This window comes from Acartia tonsa, chromosome 10 (genome assembly GCF_053477335.1).
Source record: "Acartia tonsa isolate MP-2025a chromosome 10, ASM5347733v1, whole genome shotgun sequence".
Taxonomy (NCBI): Eukaryota; Metazoa; Arthropoda; class Copepoda; order Calanoida; family Acartiidae; genus Acartia; species Acartia tonsa.
In genome coordinates, this window is record NC_137269.1 from 37477506 (window position 1) to 37500931 (window position 23426).

At 34.8% G+C, this 23426-nt stretch overlaps 2 protein-coding genes across 2 annotated transcripts in view; one reads left to right on the forward strand and one right to left on the reverse strand.

Moving 5' to 3' along the window:
* The first annotated feature begins 227 nt into the window (after positions 1-227).
* Orc3 (origin recognition complex subunit 3) overlaps positions 228-23426 on the forward strand; it is a 29947-nt gene continuing 6748 nt past the window's right edge. The window contains exons 1-22 of the mRNA XM_080175217.1: positions 228-363; positions 945-1082; positions 1634-1679; positions 2151-2227; positions 2682-2725; positions 4841-4941; positions 5291-5388; positions 5884-6005; positions 6444-6499; positions 6810-6917; positions 7457-7523; positions 8087-8179; positions 9861-9897; positions 10715-10811; positions 12039-12129; positions 12428-12489; positions 12733-12822; positions 15914-15986; positions 16662-16758; positions 21548-21644; positions 22321-22449; positions 22774-22880. Of these exons, the coding sequence (XP_080031343.1) occupies positions 291-363; positions 945-1082; positions 1634-1679; positions 2151-2227; positions 2682-2725; positions 4841-4941; positions 5291-5388; positions 5884-6005; positions 6444-6499; positions 6810-6917; positions 7457-7523; positions 8087-8179; positions 9861-9897; positions 10715-10811; positions 12039-12129; positions 12428-12489; positions 12733-12822; positions 15914-15986; positions 16662-16758; positions 21548-21644; positions 22321-22449; positions 22774-22880 (1903 nt within the window). The 5' untranslated portion in view covers positions 228-290. The remainder of the gene's footprint in view (positions 364-944; positions 1083-1633; positions 1680-2150; positions 2228-2681; positions 2726-4840; positions 4942-5290; positions 5389-5883; positions 6006-6443; positions 6500-6809; positions 6918-7456; positions 7524-8086; positions 8180-9860; positions 9898-10714; positions 10812-12038; positions 12130-12427; positions 12490-12732; positions 12823-15913; positions 15987-16661; positions 16759-21547; positions 21645-22320; positions 22450-22773; positions 22881-23426) is intronic.
* On the reverse strand, positions 13382-14165 carry LOC145330589 (histone H1-like). The gene has a single exon (XM_080175223.1). It carries the CDS (start codon positions 14117-14119, stop codon positions 13565-13567), a length of 555 nt encoding a protein of 184 aa, XP_080031349.1. The 5' UTR covers positions 14120-14165; the 3' UTR covers positions 13382-13564.

Below are 23426 nucleotides of genomic sequence, written 5' to 3' on the forward strand. Positions count from 1 at the left end.
TGTATTAGAACCGGTTTTCATCTATACGAAAAAATTATGTCTTATCATTGCATTATATTATTATATTGCATTTATACGAATATAAAAATGTACAATTATAAGATTAAAACCAGTTTTATTAGACCGTGCCTTCGGCATCTCGGGGCTAATCTGTTTATCTTACAATTGTACATTTAATATCCGCGGAAGGCTGTTTATAAAACTATTAGATGTTACATTATAAAATCGCCCAGCATCAATATTTTAATAGGTACCTAGCCATAATTATTGATAATTTCAGCTGTTAATAAATGGCTCCGCGACATCGGGATGAGAGTTTTACTGAAGATGATAATATTCCGACAACTGAAGGATTGGCGAAAGGTAACATTACAATTCCTTTTGTTTTGTATTATACTAGCGGCTTCGCCTCTAGCCTCTAGGGGCTTTGCCCTAAGAGGTTTGAGCAACCTAATTTTTCGTATTTTAGATTTGAAAAGAAAAAGTAAATAAAAAGATCTGAGATCTTAAGCTACAGACAGACAGACATCGTTCTGCTTTGTATTATAGATATAAGGGAGGGGGCAGTGGGCTATTTATTACACTGGTCCCCAAAGTTTTATGATAACGTTTGTTAGCTTAACAACAAAGGGGACTTTAATTTTTATTGGTTAGTTTATTAAGTTGATAGTCTAAACGTTTTAACCACTAATTGTAATCTATAGTTGGGTAATTTTGTGTATCATCATTGGGGATATACCTGTATTTTACGGCCATTGTCTTTGGGTGATTTTTCTTGGGAGGGTTGTACTGGTATGGTGGTACCCTCTCCCAAAATAGTTAAAAACATTTACAGGACCTATGAGAAGCTACCCTTTAAAGGAGAACCATATTGGTTGGGCAGTTAGCGAGACCTTACGTTACAAATATTCTGTTACTTTATTATAGGATTTATTTTATCCTAGGTGTATTTGCCTTCCCCAGAAAGCGGAAGGCCGTAGGGAAACCATCCCCCTCCAAGCTGAAGAAGTCTAAGCGTGGTAGGAAGGCAGCGGCTAGTCCTGCCCGGTCTGCTGCTACAACTGGTGTCAAATCCGATACAGGTACGTCCAGGGAGGGAGGGGACAATAGGCTGTTTATTAAACTAGTTCCCAAAGTTTTATAATAACGCTTTCTTTTTGGTTGGCTTAACAACTTCGGGGACTTTAACAAAGGGGGGGGGGGGGGCGAAAGTGACACTTTTTGAAACCAAAACTAAAAGGAACTCAACTAAAAAAGAGTTACAGGTCTGAGATTTTGCATGGCAGTTGCTTTATAGGGGTACAATGTGGAACTGTGAAGAAACGGCGGCGCAACCGCCGAAAACCGCCGATTTTTTTTTTGCCTTTTCTCGGCGGTTTTCGGCGGTTGCGCCGCCGTTTCTTCACGGTTCCATATTGTACCCATAAAGCAACGGTTGAGTATTGAAATGTTTTAACCAATAAAGTAAAAAAATAGTTATTTATCGCATCGTACGATAAACAGCTTTCCGCGGATTTAAAATGTACAATTATAAGATTAACACCAGTTTTGTCAGGTTTTACTATTATGATTGTCCTTTTTTCTATTAATAAATAAACACAGCAATGTTTTTATTAGTCTTTATTATATTTAGATCTTCTGTTGGACGAATTTCGTAGCAAAGAAGAACAATGGGCTAGGTAATGAAAAAAAATTGCGTAGCTACTCTATAGGCAAGTTCATTAGTGTTGCATGTAATGTGTGCCACAGAGTTGGGAGAATACCATGGCACAAAATAGGCGTTTTTCAAGAACATAACAATTTGGACTTTCAGATAAATGTCTTACCATTAAATTGCTAGTTGTCTGTAGGACATTTAGCCTTGAATATGCACTTATTTAACAAGATTTAGTTTAGAGACCTAATGGTGTTTTTCGTCCTCTTAAGACTGTTTATTACATTAGTCCCCAAAGTTTTACAATTATATTTTTTCGTCAGCTTCACAACTTTGGGGACTTTAGTGAATTTTGATTGGTTAGATCATTAAGTTGAGTGTCCAAACGTTTCAACCACTAATTATAATCTACTGAAGGGGAAATTTTGTGTATCACAATGTACATTGATTTATCGGCCATTGTCTTTTCCCTTTAGATCCCTGTCTTTAATTGCAGAGAAAGAGTAGAAGTTCACAACAACCTGCTTCAAGTAGTGGAGGAAAAAGTAGATGCAATTCAAGATTCTATTTTCCAGGAACATATCATTAATATTAAAATATTTGTATCTTTTATGGCTGCGAAAAAAATTTTTTGGAAAGAGGGATGGGGCTTGTGTGAATGTTTTTGAAGCCAAAACTAAAAGTGAAAGAAACAAAACTAATAAAAGAGTAAATACAGCATTGAAATTTGGCATGGCACTTGCTTTAAAGAGGTACTATGTGGAACTGCGTAAAAACGGTGGCGGGACCGCCGACCATCGCCGTTTCCCGCCGAATTTTTTTAATGTTTAAAGGGTTGAACAAAACACCCCTCTAGGCCTACCCCCAGCCCCCCCCCCCCCCCCCCTGGACTTGTAAGTAATTCATTATTTGGCTAAATAATATACAACAAAAATAAAATATTACTTTAAACAAGCAATCAAAATAAAAAAAAGAATTGGCGCATTTTTCTTTTAATTTATAGTTTAAATTAATGATTTTAACAATTAGGGAGTTTATGACAGCCTCGTCAATTTTGTTAGTAACTCACAGGTGAAACATTTTTTTAAAAAATATTTTAAGTCAGGAATTAGTTATAACCAACAGGCAAACAAATCTAAAATAAATTTTGGGGGGCAAATGGAGAGGTCGTCAATTTTACGATGTGTTGCCCCCCAACGACAGCTGAAAAACACGTATAGGTTTCGTGATTTTTCCCCCCGAATTAATTTCCTTATTGGTTTAAGCTGATTTTAAGTGACAGGATGTCTGTCTTAATATCATTATTTGGCTGACTAATGCTTGTTCTTGTCATTATTTAGCTATTAACCTCTACCTTAATGTGTAGTAGCTTTCCTGAAAAGTACAACAATCGGAGCTAGGCAAAAAAGGAATGGAGGGCAGAGACGGTAAAAAACCAGGCTTTTTTTTAAAAAGAACAAACCAGTTTGGTTTTTTGGTTTAAACCGGTTATTTTTTAATAAAAACCAGGTTTTTTTGTTTTTTTTAATAATATCCAAATTATAGGCCTGCCCCCCCCCCCCCCCCTCATTTTTAACCCCCTCCCCCTTTTTCTCACCCCCTAAACGGGGGGGTCCAAATCTGCCAAAAAGGACCCGAAAAAGGGCAGCCCAAAAGCGCCCGCCCGCTTTGACAACTCTGGCTGATACGGTAATTTAGGTTTTTGATAGTTATTTACTGTATTCATTGAATTAAAATCTTTGGATACTTTTAAATCAAACTTTTTAACCAATAACTTTAATATACAGAGAGAGATAATTTTAATTTATAGTCCACTGTCTTTTCCCTTAAGATTCTAGCAAAAAAACCGGATCAAGTCAAGCTGAGTATGCCAATAGCCTGTTTTGGCACACGCTACTTGACTTGGGGGAATATTGGCATACTCTACTTGACTAGGGGGAATATTGGCATACTCTACTTGACTAGGGGGAATATTGGCACACTCTGCTTTACTTGGCGTAATATTGGCATACTCTGGTTTACTTGTCAAGATATGCTTTTTCTAAAATTTTGAAAAAAAATTATGTACATATATATACTAGCGGCTCCAACCCCGCCCCCCCCCCCCCCCTCGATGTCTCTAGGGGCATTTGAGGGAAGGAGAGAGATGAAAATCTCCATTACATTTAAGTTTTTAAAAGAAAAACTATTGTAACAAAATCATGGTATTTTAAAGGACCAATAAGAAGCTTCATTGAAAGAAGAATCATAACAGTCCATCGATTAATGAGATCTTTTATTTCGAAATTTTAATGGTTTTAGGCTAATTTTCGTAACTTTTCTACTACTTGGAATAAAGAGCTCCTAGATGCTAGGGACGCACTGCTAGTTTATATATTTTACGTACATAAAGTAGTAAATTTGTAGGTTGAATTATCATAACATAAATCGGAAAATCTGTTAAATTCATCTTTTTATTTTTTTGTCATGCTGCTTTGTTTGCTAAACTATTGGCATACTCTGCTTTACTTGATGAAATATTGGCATACGATGTTTTACTTGGGGGAATATTGGCATACTATACTTGACTGGGGGGAATATTGGCACGCTCTTTTTTACTTGTTGCCATTGGCACACTCAGCTTGACTTGATCCAAAAACCCATTACATTAGTAGTTAAAACAATGACCAAAAAAATCTTCACTTATGAGAAATTTTCAATGATGTTTTTAGAGAAGCAGCTTATAGTGACTATTAAAAACTGACGTCATACAATATAACAAATAATCAATGATAAGCTAGTAAACATTTTACCATTGGTCAATTAAACTCTATACTGGCTTATCATTGGTCATTTGTATCGCATGACGTTATTTTTATTAGGCACTAAATTAGGCTGCAATTCAGCTAATTAATTCCATTTAAAATTGCCGAAAATCAAATATTTGTTGGAGTAAAGTTGGAGTAAAATTTGTTTTTTGGTTTAACTGCAAGGGAAGTGGGTAAGAAGGCTAATAAAATGGGAAGGGGGTTGAGGGGAAATTTTCACTTAGAATTGTTGGTCATAATCACATTCCCTTTTCCCTGACTATAAGCTGCTTCATTTATAGAAAATGCGGGAGACTAGTGTACGAGCTATACCCACAGCTGTTCTCTTGACAGGTGTTAATATGCCCGACCATAACTATAAGCTGCTTCATGTATTTAGAAAATGCGGGAAACTAGTGTACGAGCTATACCCACAGCTGTTCTCTTGACAGGTGTGAATATGCCAGACCATAACAAGATTCTAACAACATTGGTGAAAAGGTAAATATTTAAATGTATATTAACAAGGATGACAACATCCATTAAAGCGAAGGCCTGAAACGTTAAGACAAACGAACATTAACACTTGTAGAGTGTTAGAACTGAAAAAGATTATGTAAATATTTAGGTAAGTTTTTAGAAATCGTCCTGATAAGTTTAAAATTCATAGGACAATTTTAACCTGTTTAAGTTAAATAAGCGATTAATTACTATGTATATCCTTATATTTAAGTAACAGTAACTGTATCTGTTTGTGTAAAGGTACCGAAGGATCTCGCTAACCACTGAACCGATATAGTCCTCTATACATTGTATGTTTCACTTATGTTAAAACATAATCTTATTATAGATTGAAGACCATAACTCCCCACATTAGTGTTCTACAATCTGGCCAGAATACCAAGCAGCTGATTACTAACATTGTCCTGGATCTTGTATACCAGACAGGTAGAGATACACAGGGAGGGGGGGGGGGGGGAATTGGTCTGTTTATCCCACTAGTCCCCAAAGTTTTATGATAATGTTTTCCTATGCGTTTGAATATCAATTATGGGGATTTTAATTAATTTTGTTTGGTTGGATCTTTAAGTTGAGTGTTCAAACGTTTTAGCCACTAGTTTTAATCTACAGAAGAAGAAATTTGTTTTATCATCATTTAGTATGTACGTACATGAATTTTTTGGCCATTGTCTTATCCCTTTAGATCCCTGAAGCGTGAAGCGTTAGAAAAATTTAATACATATTATTTCAGGGGTTTATATTTTGCAAGGGATCCCCCCGGCTCCATTTTCCTCCCTCCTTGGGGGAAAAACTAGGGGGGAGGGGAATGAAATATTTTGTAGTCGGCGAAAAAAAAATAATCTTGTGCAGAATCCTACACCCCTAGCATTGCGCGAAGCGTCGATTTTAAAAATTATTTTCTAATTGAATTTTATTTATCAGATGAAGAAGATGATGAGATATCCATGGTGAAAAAGTGTGATGCCAGCTTTGGATACCTTGAGGAGTGGTACTCAAACCAATACCCGGCGGACGCCAGGAAACCTTTGGTGTTATTAGCTCAGGTAAGGTTTTTCAGTATGAATTTGAAACCGATTAATATTCGCTGGATTAGAACCGGTTCTAGTTTCGGATACCTGGAGGAGTGGTACTCAAACCAGTACCCAGCGGACTCATGGAAACCTTTGGTGTTATTAGCTCAGGCAAGGTTTTTTCCAGTATAGCTTCGAAATCGATTCATATCCGCTGGATTAGAACCATTTCTCAGCCATACTGAAAAAATATGTATAGCATTAAATTATATCCAGTTTTCTATGAATATTAAAGTGTACAATCATAAGATAAAACCAGATTTGTTAACCCGTGCCTTCGGCATCCCGTCGGGGCTAACAAAACTAGTTTTAATCTTATAATTGTACATTTTTTATCCGCGGAAAGCTGTTAATGATATGTGATGAAATAATATTTTTAGAAAGCTTTTTCTTATAATTTATTTTCTTTAGGATTTTGAGAATTTTAGTGGTAGTTCCCTCTCTGATTTGATTACTCTTTGTAGAAGGTTAGTCTTTCATTTTTTATGAATTCATGAATTCAAGAACCCAAAGTTTTATAATCATGTTTTCTTGTTTGTTGGCTTTAAAACTTTGGGGACTTTAATAAAATCCTAATTTGTTGGTTTAATTTTAACAAGCAGTGTCAAAACTTTTTCTCCAATAATTTTAATCTCATGGGTGAATTAGCTAATGGGATAAATAATGATTTATTTTGATTTGTCCTAACCCTTTAGATTTCTGATTTTTAACTGACATTCATTTTTAGTCTTCTTTCTATATATTTACTTCTTTAATGATCTATCTATATATATTTAGATATGAGGGAAGCCTACCCATAGTCTTGATACTAGGGGTAGCAACAACTGTAACTACTGTTCACAAGACTTTGCCCCAATCTATCACCGCCCACCTTACTATCAACACGTAAGTCCAACACTTTACTTTCTAACCAAGAAGGAGGTGACATTGGACTGTTAATAACACTAGTCCCAAAGTTTTATAATAATGTTTTCTTATTCCAATGCTTTACAACCCTGATGACTTTTATTGATGGGCTGGTTCATTAAGTTAAGTGTCCTAACGTTTCAACAACTAATTGAATCTACAGAAGGGCTATTTTTGTGTATTATCATCGGGGATGTGCATCCATTCAGCATTTCTATCTATGATACAAGGAAGAACGATGTCTGTCTGTCTGTCCGTCTGTCTGTCTTAAGTTTAGGATCTCAGTAACCACTGAACCGATTGGGCTCTACTCTTCAGGGAATATACCTACTTGTCCTGTTGTAGTTTTAAGCTACTTTCTTGGGGAGGCGGGAAACTTATCCCCCCCACCCCAAAAAAATAGAAGAAAAAAATAATTTCTTTTTAAACCCAAAATTAAACCTAGTTTTTTTCCTCTTGTGATAAAAAAAATCTAGAGGCTAGGGACGAAGTCGCTAGTAATGAAATAAAATGTTTAGGTTCGGAAGCCCTAACTCAACCCACCATCTGGAGGAAGTTATTGACGCCATTGTCATAGATCCCGAGGTAAAGAAATATATATTTTCTATGGGGAATAAGAGGGGGGGGGGCGTTATAAAACTATATCGTAATCAATGAGTATGTTTTGCGACTTGTCTGTAAAATTAATGGTGTTCAAACCTAAAAATTCTAAATAAAGTATAATTTTGGTTATCATGATTTGGGGGGGTTCATGGATTATAGTCAAGGAGGGAGGTGACATTGGGCTGTTTATTACACTAGTCACCAAAGTCTTATAATAAAAACCTTGGAGACTTAATTTTGATTGGACGGTTCATTAAGTTCAGTGTCCAAAAGTTTTAACCACTAGTTGTTATCTACAGAGGGGGTAATTTTTTGCATCGTCATTGGAGATGTAATGTACATCAATTTATCATCCATTGTCTTATCCACTAAGATCCATGAAATGGAAATACAATTTTTTTTCATTTTATTTATGAACTATGAGAAGTTACCCTGTAAAGGAGAACCATATCGGTTCAGCGCGGTTAGCGAGATCCTTCGGTATAAAGTTACAGACAGACAGACAAACATCCTGTTACTTTATAATAAGGATTTGAATATTTTAGGTTCCCTTCAAGGTGTCAGGGAAGGTGCTGAGATGGATGGTGGAGAACTTTTTGTATCATGACTTTTCTGTCAGCCATTTTCTTTCTGCCTACAGGAAGGACACATTTTTATATACTCTTGTGTGGAAATGTATAGAGAACAAGGACATATGCTACTTTTGATACATTAAGAAATAAGAGCTGTAACCCATTAAAAATTATTTTTTCATAGGTCATGCAAACTTTTTTATAATCAGAACCCGAACGTTAGTCTGTAACGGATAGCTCCTGTCGTTAAGATAGGTATGTAAGAACTGTGAAATGTCAGCCATTTTCTTTCTGCCTACAGGAAAGACACAAACACATGCTTTTGATGCCTCTTTGAAAAAAAGGCATCTAGTATTTACTTCTTCCACCAAATCAAAAACAATTTTAATGTTTTCTCGTCATTTTTATGGCCTTGGGGACCCAAAAAGTTTGTCGGTGTATATTCGTTAACAAACAAGGATGACAACATCCATAAAAGCGAAACGGTAGGACAAACGGACATTAACACTTGTATAGTGTTAGAACTTAATTATCATAATATAAATCTAAAAGAGTCAAAGCAAAATTATAAATAAATTTGTTGAAAAACTGCTTGATACAGGATAATTTTTATGGACATACTTACATATTTAGGACTTGATTATAGAGTTGCTTCGCTTGTTACATTTTACTTTGTTGTCTCAGGAATCAATATACCAAAAATCAGATCAATCCGATGATTAGATCACATAAAAATTTGAGTTAAAAAAGTAAAAAAAATCAACATGTTTAAAATGGACGCAAGAACATTTTTGTAATGATATTAGAGTTGCTACGCTTTCTAAATCCTACCTAACTACTAAAGGAATCACCAAGCAAAATTTGAAATGGATAGGACAATTCTGACATGCCTAAATTAACGGAAAAAGCTATCCGTTACGGACGTACGGACTGACCGACCATAATTATAGAAAAGCTTCGCTTTTAAAAATGTTCATTACGCCAATAGAGACACCAAACTTTAGTAAAAATAATCTAGAGTCACTCTTTCTAAATCAGCCAATAAAAAGCTTTCTGTTTCATGACTCTTCTGTCGGCATTATGATTTCTGTAACAGTTGGGTACAATTTACAAAGCGTAGCAGCTCTATAATCAGAGATGGCATAAAAAACACTTGGTTTAAACCAAAAAAAACAAGCTTACATAAACCAAGGTGGGGATGGTTTTTTTGAAAATATTTACACAAAGGCCTATCTTTCCAGTTATATCTTTTCATAACGTAAATAATACAGTAAATAACTGTCAAAAACCTAAATTACCGTATTAGCCAGGGTTGTCAAATCGGGTGGGCACTTTTGCGCGGGCGGTTTTGGGCTGCCCTTTTTCGGGTCCTTTTGGGCAGATTTGGGCACCTCCCGTTTAGGGGGTGAAAAAAGAAGGGGGGTGGGGCAGGCCTATAATTTGGATATTATTAAAAAAAAACAAAAAAAACTGGTTTTAATCAAAAAAATGGTTTGTTCTTTTTTAAAAAACCTGGTTTTTTTCCATCTCTGTCTATAATTGTTACAAATTAAACCTATTAAGTAACAGTTTATTATAATAAGATTATCCTGTTCATAAATTTTTGGGATTAAAGATTCCTAGAACAACAACGTACAATGTTTTAAGCAAAGAATCTCTATTAATTATGTCTTAAAAATGTTAGTATGTTTTTGATAAATAATAAATATCTAAATTTTTTGTTATTAAAATGTGTATTATGTTGGATAGGTTTATTCTTGGTGAACATCTTTATCGACAACCAGGTATTTATATTTTTTAATTAATTTAATTTTATTATAGTTATTCCATTTTATGCTATTAAAAACGGTTAAAATTTTTTTAAAATATTACATTTGTTCAGAAATCTAAAGGGATAAGACAATGGCCGATAAATTGATGCACATCACCAATAATAATACACAAGATTACCCCTTCTGTAGATTACAATTTGTGGTTGAAACGTTTGGATACTCAACTTAATGAAGGAATAAATATCGGCATCTTGGGTCTTTAAAAAATGGTTTTATTATTATAATAGTACATTTTTATATCCGCGGAAAACCTGTTTATAATACGATGCGATAAATAACTATTGGTATGATTGCCAAATCACTTTATAACATTTTTTAGTTATGTTTTAAAGAAAAGCTTCATTAATATTGTTTTAAGGGGGGGGGGGGGTACAGTACATGGCTTTCATACAACTGGCAGAAAACAGCTAGGTGTTTTTTTTTTTAAATGTAAAACCACTGCCAAAAATGCAGCCATACTTAAAGTAACTGCCATAAATACATTTAACACTGGCATTTGTACATCCTAAATTGTCAACTGTACAACAGTGTACATCTATTTCAAGCCAAATTTACATCTAAACTTTTTAATTTGTCTTAAAGAAATCTCGCTAACCGCTGAACCGATATAGGTCTAAGGAAGGTATGTCCACCCTCCCATTTTTTGTGAATTTTCTCTAAAAAACTAGAATTAAAAATACCCCACACCCTTCCAGACCTTGGAGGCTTCTAAGCAGTGTTGCGGAGCCGTTTGATTTTGGTAAGGCTCATAATAATACATCCTGTATAGGTGCGATGTTGTTAGTAAGCGAAGCGGAAGCCGTGGAAAAAATGGGTAAAATGAATATGGATGATTTGACCTATATCTGCAGAGTTCCAAGCTTTAGGTAATTTCAATTATTATTATATTTTGCCACCACTGCACTGGACAAGTAGGTGTACTCCCTGAAAAGTAGAGCCCAATCGGTTCTGCGGTGACCGAGATCGTAAGCCAAACAGACAGACACCAAACTAATATTTAGCTTGCTAATATCATGGACCTCATTTATTAGTAAGTTCGTTTATCAAGTAGTGGGGGATATGTGAATAATTTTTAGCCAGATGCGAGAATTACTTTATCAGAGTAGATTAAAATCTAGGGCAACATCCAATTAATAATATATTGATTTTAAAACCTATATTGAGAAACTCGTGATTAGAGAGCAAAGAAATAGATTATCCTTATAATAAAGTAACAGAATATCTGTGTTTTTGTACCGAAAGATCTCGGTTACCGCTGAACAGATAGGTTTCTCCTTTGCCGGGTAGCTTCTCATAGGTCCTGGAAAGGTTTATAAATAATTTGGGGAGGGTTCCACCACCCTCCCATAAGAAATAGCACCTAGAAAAAATCCCCCCCCCCCCCCCCTCCACAAAATAATTTAATTTAAAAATTGTAAATGGGGGGAGGGGGCGTTGCCGCTATTAGTAGATATTTTACTCTAATATTAACTCTGTTCTACTAATTTACAGCGTTGCGGAGCCGTTTTATTTTGGTGCGGCTCCGGCTCCGACCTAAAATCAAGAAAAACTCGACATTTTTTTTTTCCCATAAAAAAAAATATTTTTTATTTTTGACTTTTGAAGGTTTTAAAAGTTCAATTTTCGATAAAAATGGACTTGAAAAACTTTAAAAGGGCATTTGCACATGACAAAACAGAGTCAACAAATTATAATTTATAAAAAATCTCTTTATTTATCTAGTCCGGAGCCGTTTTTTTAACGAAAATTAAGGCTCCGGCAAAATATGGCGGCTTCACGGCTCCCGGCTCCGCAACACTGCTACTAAATATTATATTTTATAAGAACGTACGTTGAGAAGCTAGTTATTAGAGAGCAAGCTGAAACTTTCACCAATTCACCCTTCCACCCCCTTTATCCCATCCCCTCCCCTCCTACTAGATGATTGAACTGACTAATAATCTAATGATACTATATTTTAGAACTTATGTTGAGAAGCTAGTGATTAGAGAGCAAGCTGAAACTTTCACCAATTCACCCTTCCACCCTCTTTATCCTATCCCCTCCGACTAGATGATCGAACTGACCAATAAACTAATGATACTATATTTTAGAACTTATGTTGAGAAGCTAGTGATAAGAGAGCAAGCTGAGACTCTGACCAATGAAAGTGTTTGTAGAGATACTATCATCATTCTCGTGCAAGTAAGTACTTGATAATCATGAATGAGGGGGGGGGGGACGATGGATTGTAAATCACACTGTTTTAAAAACACTTTCCCTTATTAGTTGGCTTTACAATGAGGAAAGTGGATGAGGCAAGTGTCACTTTTTGAAACCAAACAAAAAATATATAGGAACTCGACTGAAAAAAAAGTTAGCCCGTGCCTTCGACATCTCGGGGCTAAAAAACTAGTTATAATCATTTGATTATTCATTTTAAATCCTCGGAAAGCTGTTGTTAATGCGAGGAATAACCATTATTTATTTTTTATTGTTTTAGGAATATTTTGAGCATGTTAGAACCTTTACAGCCATGGTTAAAGTTTTGTATTACCTAACAAAGTAAGTTTTATCTATTAATGTAGCCTTATAATAAAGTAACAGGAAATTATTATGAAATTGCTACGCTTCCTAAATCGACCGTAACTACTACAGGAATCAACATGCACAGTTTGAAATCCATAGGACAATTCTAACACATGTCTAATTTAACAAATAAAGATATATCCGTTCCGGACGTACTGACCCTAATTATAGAACAGCATCGCTCTTTAAAAATTCGCTTCAATTCTCAATTTTTTTTAGGGATTTGCCGCGAAAACCAATGGGAGGCCTACTGCGAGACGTGTATGAGAAGGGACTGACTGGCGGAATACACAACACCCGTGAATACAGGCAACATACATTGCATCACTAGTTAAACTGTGTAATTGGTAAGGTAACCCCCCTTTTTCATCTGCTAGCAAATTATTTTCTGCTACTTAGCTGGTTTAACATTCCCGACACTGTTGGTTGATTTTCAAAGACCCAATTGAGAGTCAGCACAAGGTCATTATTCTCTGATATAACTGTTCTTTTAATCTGATTAGTAAAATGATTCCTAGGAAAAAAATGTCCAATGTCATAAACGAAAGTATGTCCTTAAACAGTAACATGTATTTTTAAGCAATTTTGCAACAAATTATTTTGCATTTGTGTTTAGTTAGACCTTTCCATTTATATTCTGCTTATTTATTAAGTTTGACCCTCTACAGGGGACTATAATGTACGTTTATTGTTTCATAGCTACGCTTTCATGGATGTTGTCATCCTTATTTTTAAGTGTAATAATCTCGAAACCTTTCATATAATGTAGGATATTTTATATTTCTAAGTACTGCCTTATTCGCTTCTTTGGATGTTGTCACCCCTTTTTTTTTATTACTACTATAATTACCAGTATAGAAACAAATAATTAGCGCTTATTAATATTTATTTAGAGTCTAGACAGAGAAAAATATAATATAAATTAATGACTATGAAATTGATGATTAATATTTACAATATGTGTGGTGAAAATTTAGTTGTACTAAAGGCATTCATTTTCCGCCTTAGAACAGACAGAATCAGGTACCCAAGGTTTTGTGCAAGAAGAAGTTTACTTCTTCTTGGGGGCGGCCTTCTTGGCAGCTGGCTTCTTGGCGGCGGGCTTCTTAGCAGCGGGTTTCTTGGCGGCAGGCTTCTTAGCAGCGGGTTTCTTGGCGGCAGGCTTTTTAGCGGCCTTCTTGGCAGCAGGCTTCTTAGCGGCCTTCTTGGCAGCGGGCTTCTTAACAGCCTTCTTGGCCTTGGGTTTCTTGGCGGCGGGCTTCTTAGCCTTGGGCTTCTTGGCCTTGGGTTTCTTGACCTCCTTAGCCTTCTCTCCGAGCTTGTAAGATCCAGCTCCCTTGCCGGCGGCCTTAGCCATCTTTAGGGTGCCAGCGGCAACGCCACGCTTCAGAGCCATGCGAAGGTGAACTCCGGCCTTGGCGGCATCAACCTTGTAGTTGGCGCAGATGTACTTGAGGATAGCCTGGCGGGAGCTGCCGGTTCTGTCCTTCAGGGCCTTAACGGCGGCGGCAATCATGACAGAGTATTTAGGGTGGGCTGCGGGGGCCTTGGGCTTCTTGGTCTTGGGGGCGGCCTTCTTGGCGGGGGCAGCAGCAGCATCAGCCATTGTTGTAGAGTAGGTTTGTGTTGTTGGTATAGATAGAAAAATCCAATTGAAGTTTGACAGGAGGGCGATTTGAGTATACAGTGTAGAGAGAACCGAATAGAGAGCACTTGTCATTACGCTTGCACATATCCTGAAAACTTGTCAAAAACTAAATTTGTGTTTGTATACTAACTTTAGGTCTTTTTTATACATAGTAAATAAACACTTTTTAGGTATTTTATTATTTTAAAACAACAAAAATATATATTATTTTCATCTTATGTAAAAAGTTTTATGTTAAAAATTATTTTATCATGTATTTTATTACAAAAATGAAAAAATTCCAAAAAATTTCCGCATAGAATTTTGACAAAAATGTACTTTTTGCCTATAAAATAATAATAAACATTATTTTTTAATCATTTTCGATACAATTTAGTATATTTGGCTGATATTTGTAATATACTTTTTACAAAATTTCGTTTATTTCTATGTGTATTTTGTGTTTAAAGTCGAGAAGGAAACACAACATTTTTAGAAAAATTTAGTTTGGCGCGACCGGGCAAATTTTACTCGCCCTCATAAACACAAAGAGAAAATTTTTATGTCAGGCAGTTTTGGGGTCCAATTTAGGTTTTTTATTAATTATACTAATAATATTTGATATTATTATTATTTTTTATCATTATTTACTTACTTTTAGCTAAAGTTTAGCTTATATTTCAATTCAATTGTCAAATTGATAGATTTATACTTTCTTTAAATCAAGTTATATTTCTTTTATTTTTATAAAAATGCAATTTTTATTCTTTTATACATGATAATTTACCTTTTTCACCTTTATTTAATGTTTAATCATATAACATAATGATTAAAAGTTATCTTTGTTAAGTAAAGGTAATTTTTATTTCATTTTTTGGTAATTTTGCCAATAAGAAAAAGTTAACAATTAATGATTTTAAATAAGTTTGTATTAATTAAATACATGTTTCTTTTGAAACTTGATATTATTATATGATATTTAATATCTATACTTATAATACAATTTATTTATATCATTGTTTTTAATCTATTATGAACTATTGAGTAAAACTTTTATAATTTGAAATTTCCAATAATTTTGACCGTTACACATATATATCGGATAATTAACTTTAAATATCCTTATACATATAAACGTATTTTTTAAAAAGCTTTTTTACTTATTTGGCTTGTTCGTATGTCGCTTTTTTATTGACTTGGATAAATTGAATCGTTCTATTATACTAAACTTAATATATCCTATAATATTAAGCAGTGAGATTTTTCTGTCTGAAGCTTAAGATCTCTAAAATTGCCAGTCCGAATGGGTTGTACTTTTCAGGGAAGATTTAAAAATGTGTGGTTTTAGGCTACTTTTCTTACCTTCCCCGCCCTCCCTATATGCTAAGGGCGAAGCAACTATATATAATCTTGTATATTTTGCGTTTTAATTGCACTTTTGACGAATCAACTTTTTCATGTTTTAAGCGAAGTATCTCTATAAAGTACGGATATGTCCACAAAAGCAAAGCTCTAAAATGAGATGGAAGGACAAACAAACAAAAATTCTTTAAGATTGTCAGAACTAAATAAGGAGAAAATTACTTTTTCTAAGTCTAAACGAAATTGTACATAAATTTATTGCAAAATTGCGTAAATATGGGATACAGTTAAAGGACATACTTTCGTTTTCATAGGATTTTATTATAGAGTTGCCTCTCTTATAATACTTAACCGTGTTGTCCTAAGAATCATTATTTAATAATGTTAATGCAATGTTGATTCAACTTCAAGGGAAGCATTTCAATTTCTGAGACTGAGTAACCGAGTAGATCTTGAGAACAAGCTGAGAGCTATTCAAAAAGAGGTAAGTTTTGTTTATTATAATCTGTAATGGCCTAGGATCTTAATGGATAAGAAATTGAATTATGAATTGAAGTTCACACCCAATTATTATATACAAAATTACCCCTAATGTAGGTTAAAACTATCAAGTCTTAAATCTAGTTAACAAAACAGCACAAAACAATCCTAGGTCTTATATGCAGCTTCCCTGAAATTGAGATCTCAAGTAGTTATAAAAACCAAAGCTTCATACATAATAGTTATTTCTCGCATCGAATTATAAACGGCTTTCCGCGGATATAGAATGTTAAATTATAATATTAAAACCAGTTATTTTAGCCCCGAGGTGCCGAAGGCACGGGCTAAAAAAACTGGTTTTAATCTTATGATTGTACATTTTTATATTCGTAGAAAGCTGGATATAATACGATGCTAGACATAGTTTTTTCGTATTGATGAGAACCGGTTCCTATCCACCGAATTCGAATGAATACGAGAAAAAACTTTACTACTTTATATAAAGTACTAGTTGCTTCACCCCTAGCCTCTAGGGAAGGGCGGGTAAGGTCAACAAAATAGCCTAAAGCCACCATTAAAAATTAATAAAGCTTCCTTGAACAGTACAACTTTTTCGAACCAGTATTTTTCGAGATCTTTAGCTTTACAAAAAAAACCTTACTATTTTAAGTATTTTTAGATAGATGGGATACATTCTCTGGAAGAGTTTGGAAAAAGTCTAACCACAAGTCTGGGCAGAATTCAAGAAATTAAGAACATGCCTGAAAATATGCAAGGTAGAATCTTTTTTATGATTGGTTGGTATTATTCACCATCGGCTACGCCCCCTAGAAGCCTTTAGGGGCACTTGAGGTGGTGGGTGATTGTATTCATCCCTCCCCTCCCATTTTTTTAGTGGGAGGTTTCAATATTTAAACCTTCCCAGGACCTGTGAGAAGCTACTTTGTAAAGGAGAACCATATCTGTTCAGTGGTGATCGAGATCCTTCTTACACAAATACAGACGTAAATCTTTTTACTATCCAAAGTTTGAGTTAAATTCTTTTACATCATTTGATTGTTCATTTATATTTAGATAATCTTGTTTAAATTTCCTATCTTATCTCTATCTTTAATCAAGGCGGGAGGTGTCATTTTTTATAACGTTTTCGTATTCGTTGGTCTAACAACTTTGTTGGCTTTCATTGAATTTTGATTAGATGGTGTCCAAACACTTAAAATATTAGTTGTAATCTATGAAGTTGTAATTTTGTTGAATTATTGGAAATGCTCTTTATCGGCAATTGTCTTATCCCTTTAGATCCTTTTTTTTACCCCTTTCCCCCTCTTATTAAAGTCGCAATTCAAGCCTCCTTTAGGCTAACTGCGTAATTTCTTTACATATTCCCTCCCATTTTTCTTTGTATTCTATGCCCCTAATGCATTACAGTTAAAAATTTTAAAAAAGCAGATTTTAAATAATACTTAATAGTAATTATAGGGAGGGAGGGGACATTTGGCAGTTTATTATACCAGTTCCCAAAGTGTTAAAATAATTTTTCTTTTTCGTTGGCTTAACAACTTTGGGGAATAATAATGAATTTTGATTGGTTGGTTCATAAAGTTGAGTATTCAAACTTTTCAACCACTAATTGTAATCTACAGAAGGTGTATCTTTTTGTTAAATCATTGGGGGTGTACAATAATTTATCGGTCATTGTCTTATCTCTTTAGATCAATGATTAATCGAAAATAAATAGCGTGCACAGAAATTTGCCAGGGGTTGAGAACTTTTAGGGGGGGGGGGGGTTGGAAAATGGTGAGGTAGAACTTTGTTTAAAATTTTGGAGGGTTGTTGATCTAATGTAATGCATTGATACCCGCATAATTTATATTCAATTGTATAAGATACATAGGGCAGATTTTAATTAAAACATTTTTGTTGTTGTTGTTGTGAAAACACCAAAAAAACAGCATCATTATTTCAGTGTAGTGTAGGTAAAGGTGTTCAAACAAAAAAAACCTAGGGATCTAAAGGAATATGACAATGGCTGATGAATTTATGAACATCCCCAAGGATGATACACAAAATAACCCCTTCTGTAGATTAAAATTGGTGGTTGAAAATCCCTTAAATTGTTATTTTAAAACTTTGGGAACTAGTGTAATAAACAGCCCATTATCCTCTCTCTCTGTCCTAAAACCTAAATTGCAGTTTATTACAATAGCTATTTTTTTAATGTTCATATTCTATTTAAGCATGATTAAAACCTTAATATCTTATTTTTCAAGTATTTAAAAAGGCATAACTTAGATAGTTTACATTTGTAAAGAATTACTTGATATAGGGTTGAAACATTCACAAAAGAAGATCTTTTAAGGGGGTGGGGTTAGTCGACCCTCCACTTCGATTTCAATTTCATAAAGTAAGTGCGAAAGACATCTTGTTACTTTTATCAATAATACAAAGTAGTACGATGTCTGTCTGTCTATCCGTCTGCTGAAGCTTAAGATCTCAGTAACCACTGAACCGATCGGATTCTACTCTTGAGGGTATATACCTATTGGTCCTGTGGTGGTTTTAAGCTATTTTCTTGGGGGGGGTGGGACACCCCTAACCCCCCCAAAAACAAAAAAAATCCCCCCCTTATTTTTTATTTTGCTCTGCTACAGGCTGCCGCAGGCTGCATTTTTTTTTTTTAGTTACCTTTGTGGAAGGTTTCCACACTTTTTTTACCATCTCTTCGGGCAAAGCCCCTAGAGGCTAGGGGCGAAGCCGCTAGTATAAATATATTTTGTTAATTTTAACAAATCTAAAACAAATTTTTTTATTGCAATTTATAAATTTCCTGATTATTTTGCAAGTTTGTCTAAACACTAGGTGTAATTGTAATACAGGTAAAAACTAAAAAAGAATTAAATCATTTTCCGTCTAAAAATAGGCTTGACTTGTAGAATATAGACAAATTAGGGTTGCTAGGTGAAGGGTTTATTCCCATGGAGGGAGAGGACATTGGGGGCATTATTTTACCAGTCCCCAAAGTTTTAAATAAAGTTATGGTATTATCCTCTCAGGATTTTTTTTTCAATTTTGAAATACGAATTATACATATAAGTTTTCGGTTTACATATATTAGGTAGAAGCATATAAAAGATGTTTAAAGATGGGTAAATTGCTTTTGAAGTTTTAAAACTATTGAAAGATTTAGTTTTGTATACTTTTATTGTAAATGCTGTGAGAATTGGGTCACGTGGGCCCTTTTTCCTAGGGGCAATTTCTCTTGGGATGGTGATGTTACCCTCCCCCAAAATAGTTATAAACCTTCCCATGGCCTATGAGAAGCTTCTCTGTATAGGAGAAACATATCGGTTTATTGGTTTCTTTTACTTAAGGATTGCTAATTTTGTCTAAACTTATTCTGGCTAAGATTAGTTATAGCCCCCAGCCCCCTTCCTAATCCTACCTAATCCCAAAAGTAATAGGTTTATCCTGTCGTTTCTATTGTTTTATTTTTGACCCCACCCATTTTTAATCCACCCCCTACCTTAACTTTTAACTACGTTGTAACTATTTTAAAAGTAAAGCTCACGGATCTAAAGGGATAAGACATTGGCCGAAAAATTGAGACACACCTCCAATAATGATGCACAAAATTACCCCTTTTATTTTCTCGTATAGCCTAAATTAAATTGTTTAATGGAAATATTTAGGATCATATTTCTTAAACTTCTTGAAATTATATTTGTTGAAAATCAGTATTTTTATGTGAAAATTGCTATTTTTTTTATATTTTGCTTCTTTCCCAAAACATCTAATTGTCATATAAATCAATCGCAACCCCTTGTGAGAATTTCAACCCCCCGCCCCATTATACCAACACCCCCAAAGATTATTTATTACCCCCCCCCCTGCACCTAAGTTTAGAATTTCTTAAATAATCGTATTTTATACCCCTCCCCACTTTCTTTTTATCTCTCAAATTAAAATAGAATAAGGTTGAAAAAACACGAAACTTCTACTTAAAAGATCCACCTTTTTTTCTTGTATAAAAATCACGCAACCTATACATTTCCATTTATTAGTTTTAATATTATACTATTATACAACTTATATAATTTACCCAAGAAAAGCGTTATCTTAAAAAATGCGACTATTTGTAGCTTACTCATTATGCGAACTAAATAAAAATAGGCATGTTCTTTTCTTCTAAAATCCGTACACAATTTCAACCAATGAAATATTTTGAAAGTACCTTCACTGATATCTTATTGGCTGATTTAGAGAATATGTTTATTATACCTCTATTATATTTTAAGATTCTCCTATGGTGTCTGACAGATTAAATAGCTCTCAGAACAATTTTATGTTCTCCTAATGGCTGAATTAGAGAATATGTCTCTATATTAACTCTACTAGCGGCTTCGCCCCTAGCCTCTAGGGGCTTTGCCCCCAAGAGGTTTACTCAACCTAATTTTTTGTATTTTAGATTTAAAAAGAAAAAGTAAAAAATAATTTTTTTTGGGGGGTATTTTTCATTTTTTTTGGGGGGGGGTTGGGGGTGTCCCACCCCCCAAGAAAATAGTTTAAAACCATCACAGGACCAGTATATATATTCCCTGAAGAGTAGAGCCCAATCGGTTCAGTGGTTACTGAGATCTTAAGCTTCAGACGGACAGACAGACGGACAGACATCATTCTACTTTGTATTATAGATTATATTTTTAGATTCTCCTATGATGTCTGACAGATTAAATAGCTCTCGGAACAGTACTATGTTCTCTTAGCTGATTTAGAGAATATGTCTAATAGATTAACTCTTTTATATTTATAGATTCTCCTATGATGTCTTACAGATTAAATAGCTCTCAGAACAATTATATGTTTTCCTATTGGCTGATTTAGAGAATATGTCTCTATATTATATCTATTATATTTTAGATTTCTCCTATGATGTCTTACAGATTGAATAGCTCTCAGAACAATCCTATGTTATCATATTGGCTGATTTAGAGAGTATGTCTCTAGATTAACTCTATTATATTTTTTAGATTCTCCTATGATGTCTGACAGATTAAATATCTCAGAATAATTATATGTTCGCCTATTGGCTGATTTAGAGAATATGTCTCTATATTATATCTATTATATTTTAGATTCTCCTATGATGTCTTACAGATTGAATAGTTCTCAGAACAATCCTATGTTATCATATTGGCTGATTTAGAGAGTATGTCTCTAGATTAACTCTATTATATTTTTTAGATTCTCCTATGATGTCTGACAGATTAAATATCTCAGAATAATTATATGTTCTCCTATTGGCTGATTTAGAGAATATGTCTAATAGATTAACTCTATTATATTTTAAGATTCTCCTATGGTGTCTGACAGATTAAAAGCTCTCAGAACAATTCTATGTTTTCCTATTGGCTGATTTAGAGAATATGTCTAATTGATTAACTCTATTATATCTTTAGATTCTCCTATGGTGTCTGACAGATTCAATAGCTCTCAGAACAATTCTACGTTCTCCTATTGGCTGATTTAGAGAATATGTCTAATGGATTAACTCTATTATATCTTTAGATTCTCCTATGGTGTCTGACAGATTAAATAGCTCTCAGAACAATTCTATACTTTCATCTTCTATGAATACTAGCGGGGTTACCCCAATTTTATCAAGGTATATATGACAGCTTTTCTCTTTTGTCACTATATTGATAACTAGCGGTTACCCCCCTAGTGATACTTGGAAGGGGATAGGGGGGGGGGGGGGGGTTGACTTATTCCACTTTCAATTTAGGCTATAAAAGTATATGGGGGGAGGGTGTTCATTGGTTCAAGGGGTGATCTCTAATGGAAGAGTGGTGTTATCCTCCTCCAGAATAGTTAAAATTGCCCAGGACCTATGAGAAGCTACATTGTAAAGGAGAAACATATCGATTCAGCGGTTAGCAAGATCACACAGACAGACAGTCAGACATATGTTACTGTTATCAAAGAATGACATACACACGTTTAAATCTCACATGCCCGAATGATGAATTTTGAGATCTCATAAAAATATTCCTCCACCAACGCATTCTTTTTTTTTGTTTTCTCTTATTGAATAGTCTTTTCCAGTACGTTGGATTAGAACCAGTTCTCAGACATACTTGAAAATCATGTATAGCATCTTATTACAGACAATTTTCCACGAATATTAAAATAAAAATCTTAAAATCCTTACCTGTTTTCTTAGCCTGGGCCTTCGGTTCTTCAGGTTTAACAAAACTGGTTTTAATCTTAAAATTTTTCGCTTTATTATCCAAGGAAACCCTTCTATAAAACGATGCGATAAATAACTCTTTACTTATTAGGGGAGCCGGAAGCCCCGCAGGTACCTCACCAGGTAAAGCTGGTACCCCTGATGGTAGGACAGCCACCCGGGGCTCACCACTCAAGTCTAGAACACCAACAGATCGATCAACAAGAAACTCACCAATGAAAGGAACGGATAATTCCTCATTTTAGAGTATTAATGTGTATTGTCATATCCCTTAAGATCCCTTCGTTTTGCAATAACTTGTGACCAAAATTTGTTAAAATTACTAGATTTACCAATTTCTGATTTTGAGATTTGTTTGTTAAATGTTGTACCTATTTATGATTTGTCAGTACCCTCCCCCAAAATATTTCTAAACCTTCCCATTACCTATGAGAAGCTACCCTGTAAATGAGAACCATATCGGTTCCGCTGTAAGCGAGATCCTTCGGTACACATAGACAGACAAAGATCCTGTAACTTTATTGGATGAATGAATTATCTTGCCAGGAGGTGGAGAGACAGAGACACCTGTTGACAGAATGAGTAGGAGTAAAAATTCTCCCATGAAGCAGAGCACACCCATGGAATCACCAGCTGTTACTGGAGGAACAGGTAGGACAGGTATATTGCCAGATAGAGAGACAGAGACACCTGTTGACAGAATGAGCAGGAGTAAAAATTCTCCCATGAAGCAGAGCACACCCATGGAATCACCAGCTGTTACTGGAGGAACAGGTAGGACAGGTATATTGCCAGATAGAGAGACAGAGACACTTGTTGACAAAATGAGTAGAAGTAAAAATTCTCTCATGAAGTAGAGCACACCCATGGAATCACCAGCAGTTACTGGAGGAACAGGTAGGACAGATATATTGCCAGATAGAGAGACAGAGACACCTGTTGATAGAATGAGTAGGAGTAAAAATTCTCCTATGAAACAGAGCACACCCATGGAATCACCAGCTGTTACTGGAGGTACAGGTAGGACAGGTATATTGCCAGATAGAGAGACAGAGACACCTGTAGACAGAATGAGTAGGAGTAAAAATTCTCCCATGAAGCAGAGCACACCCATGGAATCACCAGCTGGTACTGGAGGAACAGGTAGGACAGGTAGATTGCCAGATAGAGAGACAGAGACACCTGTTGACAGAATGA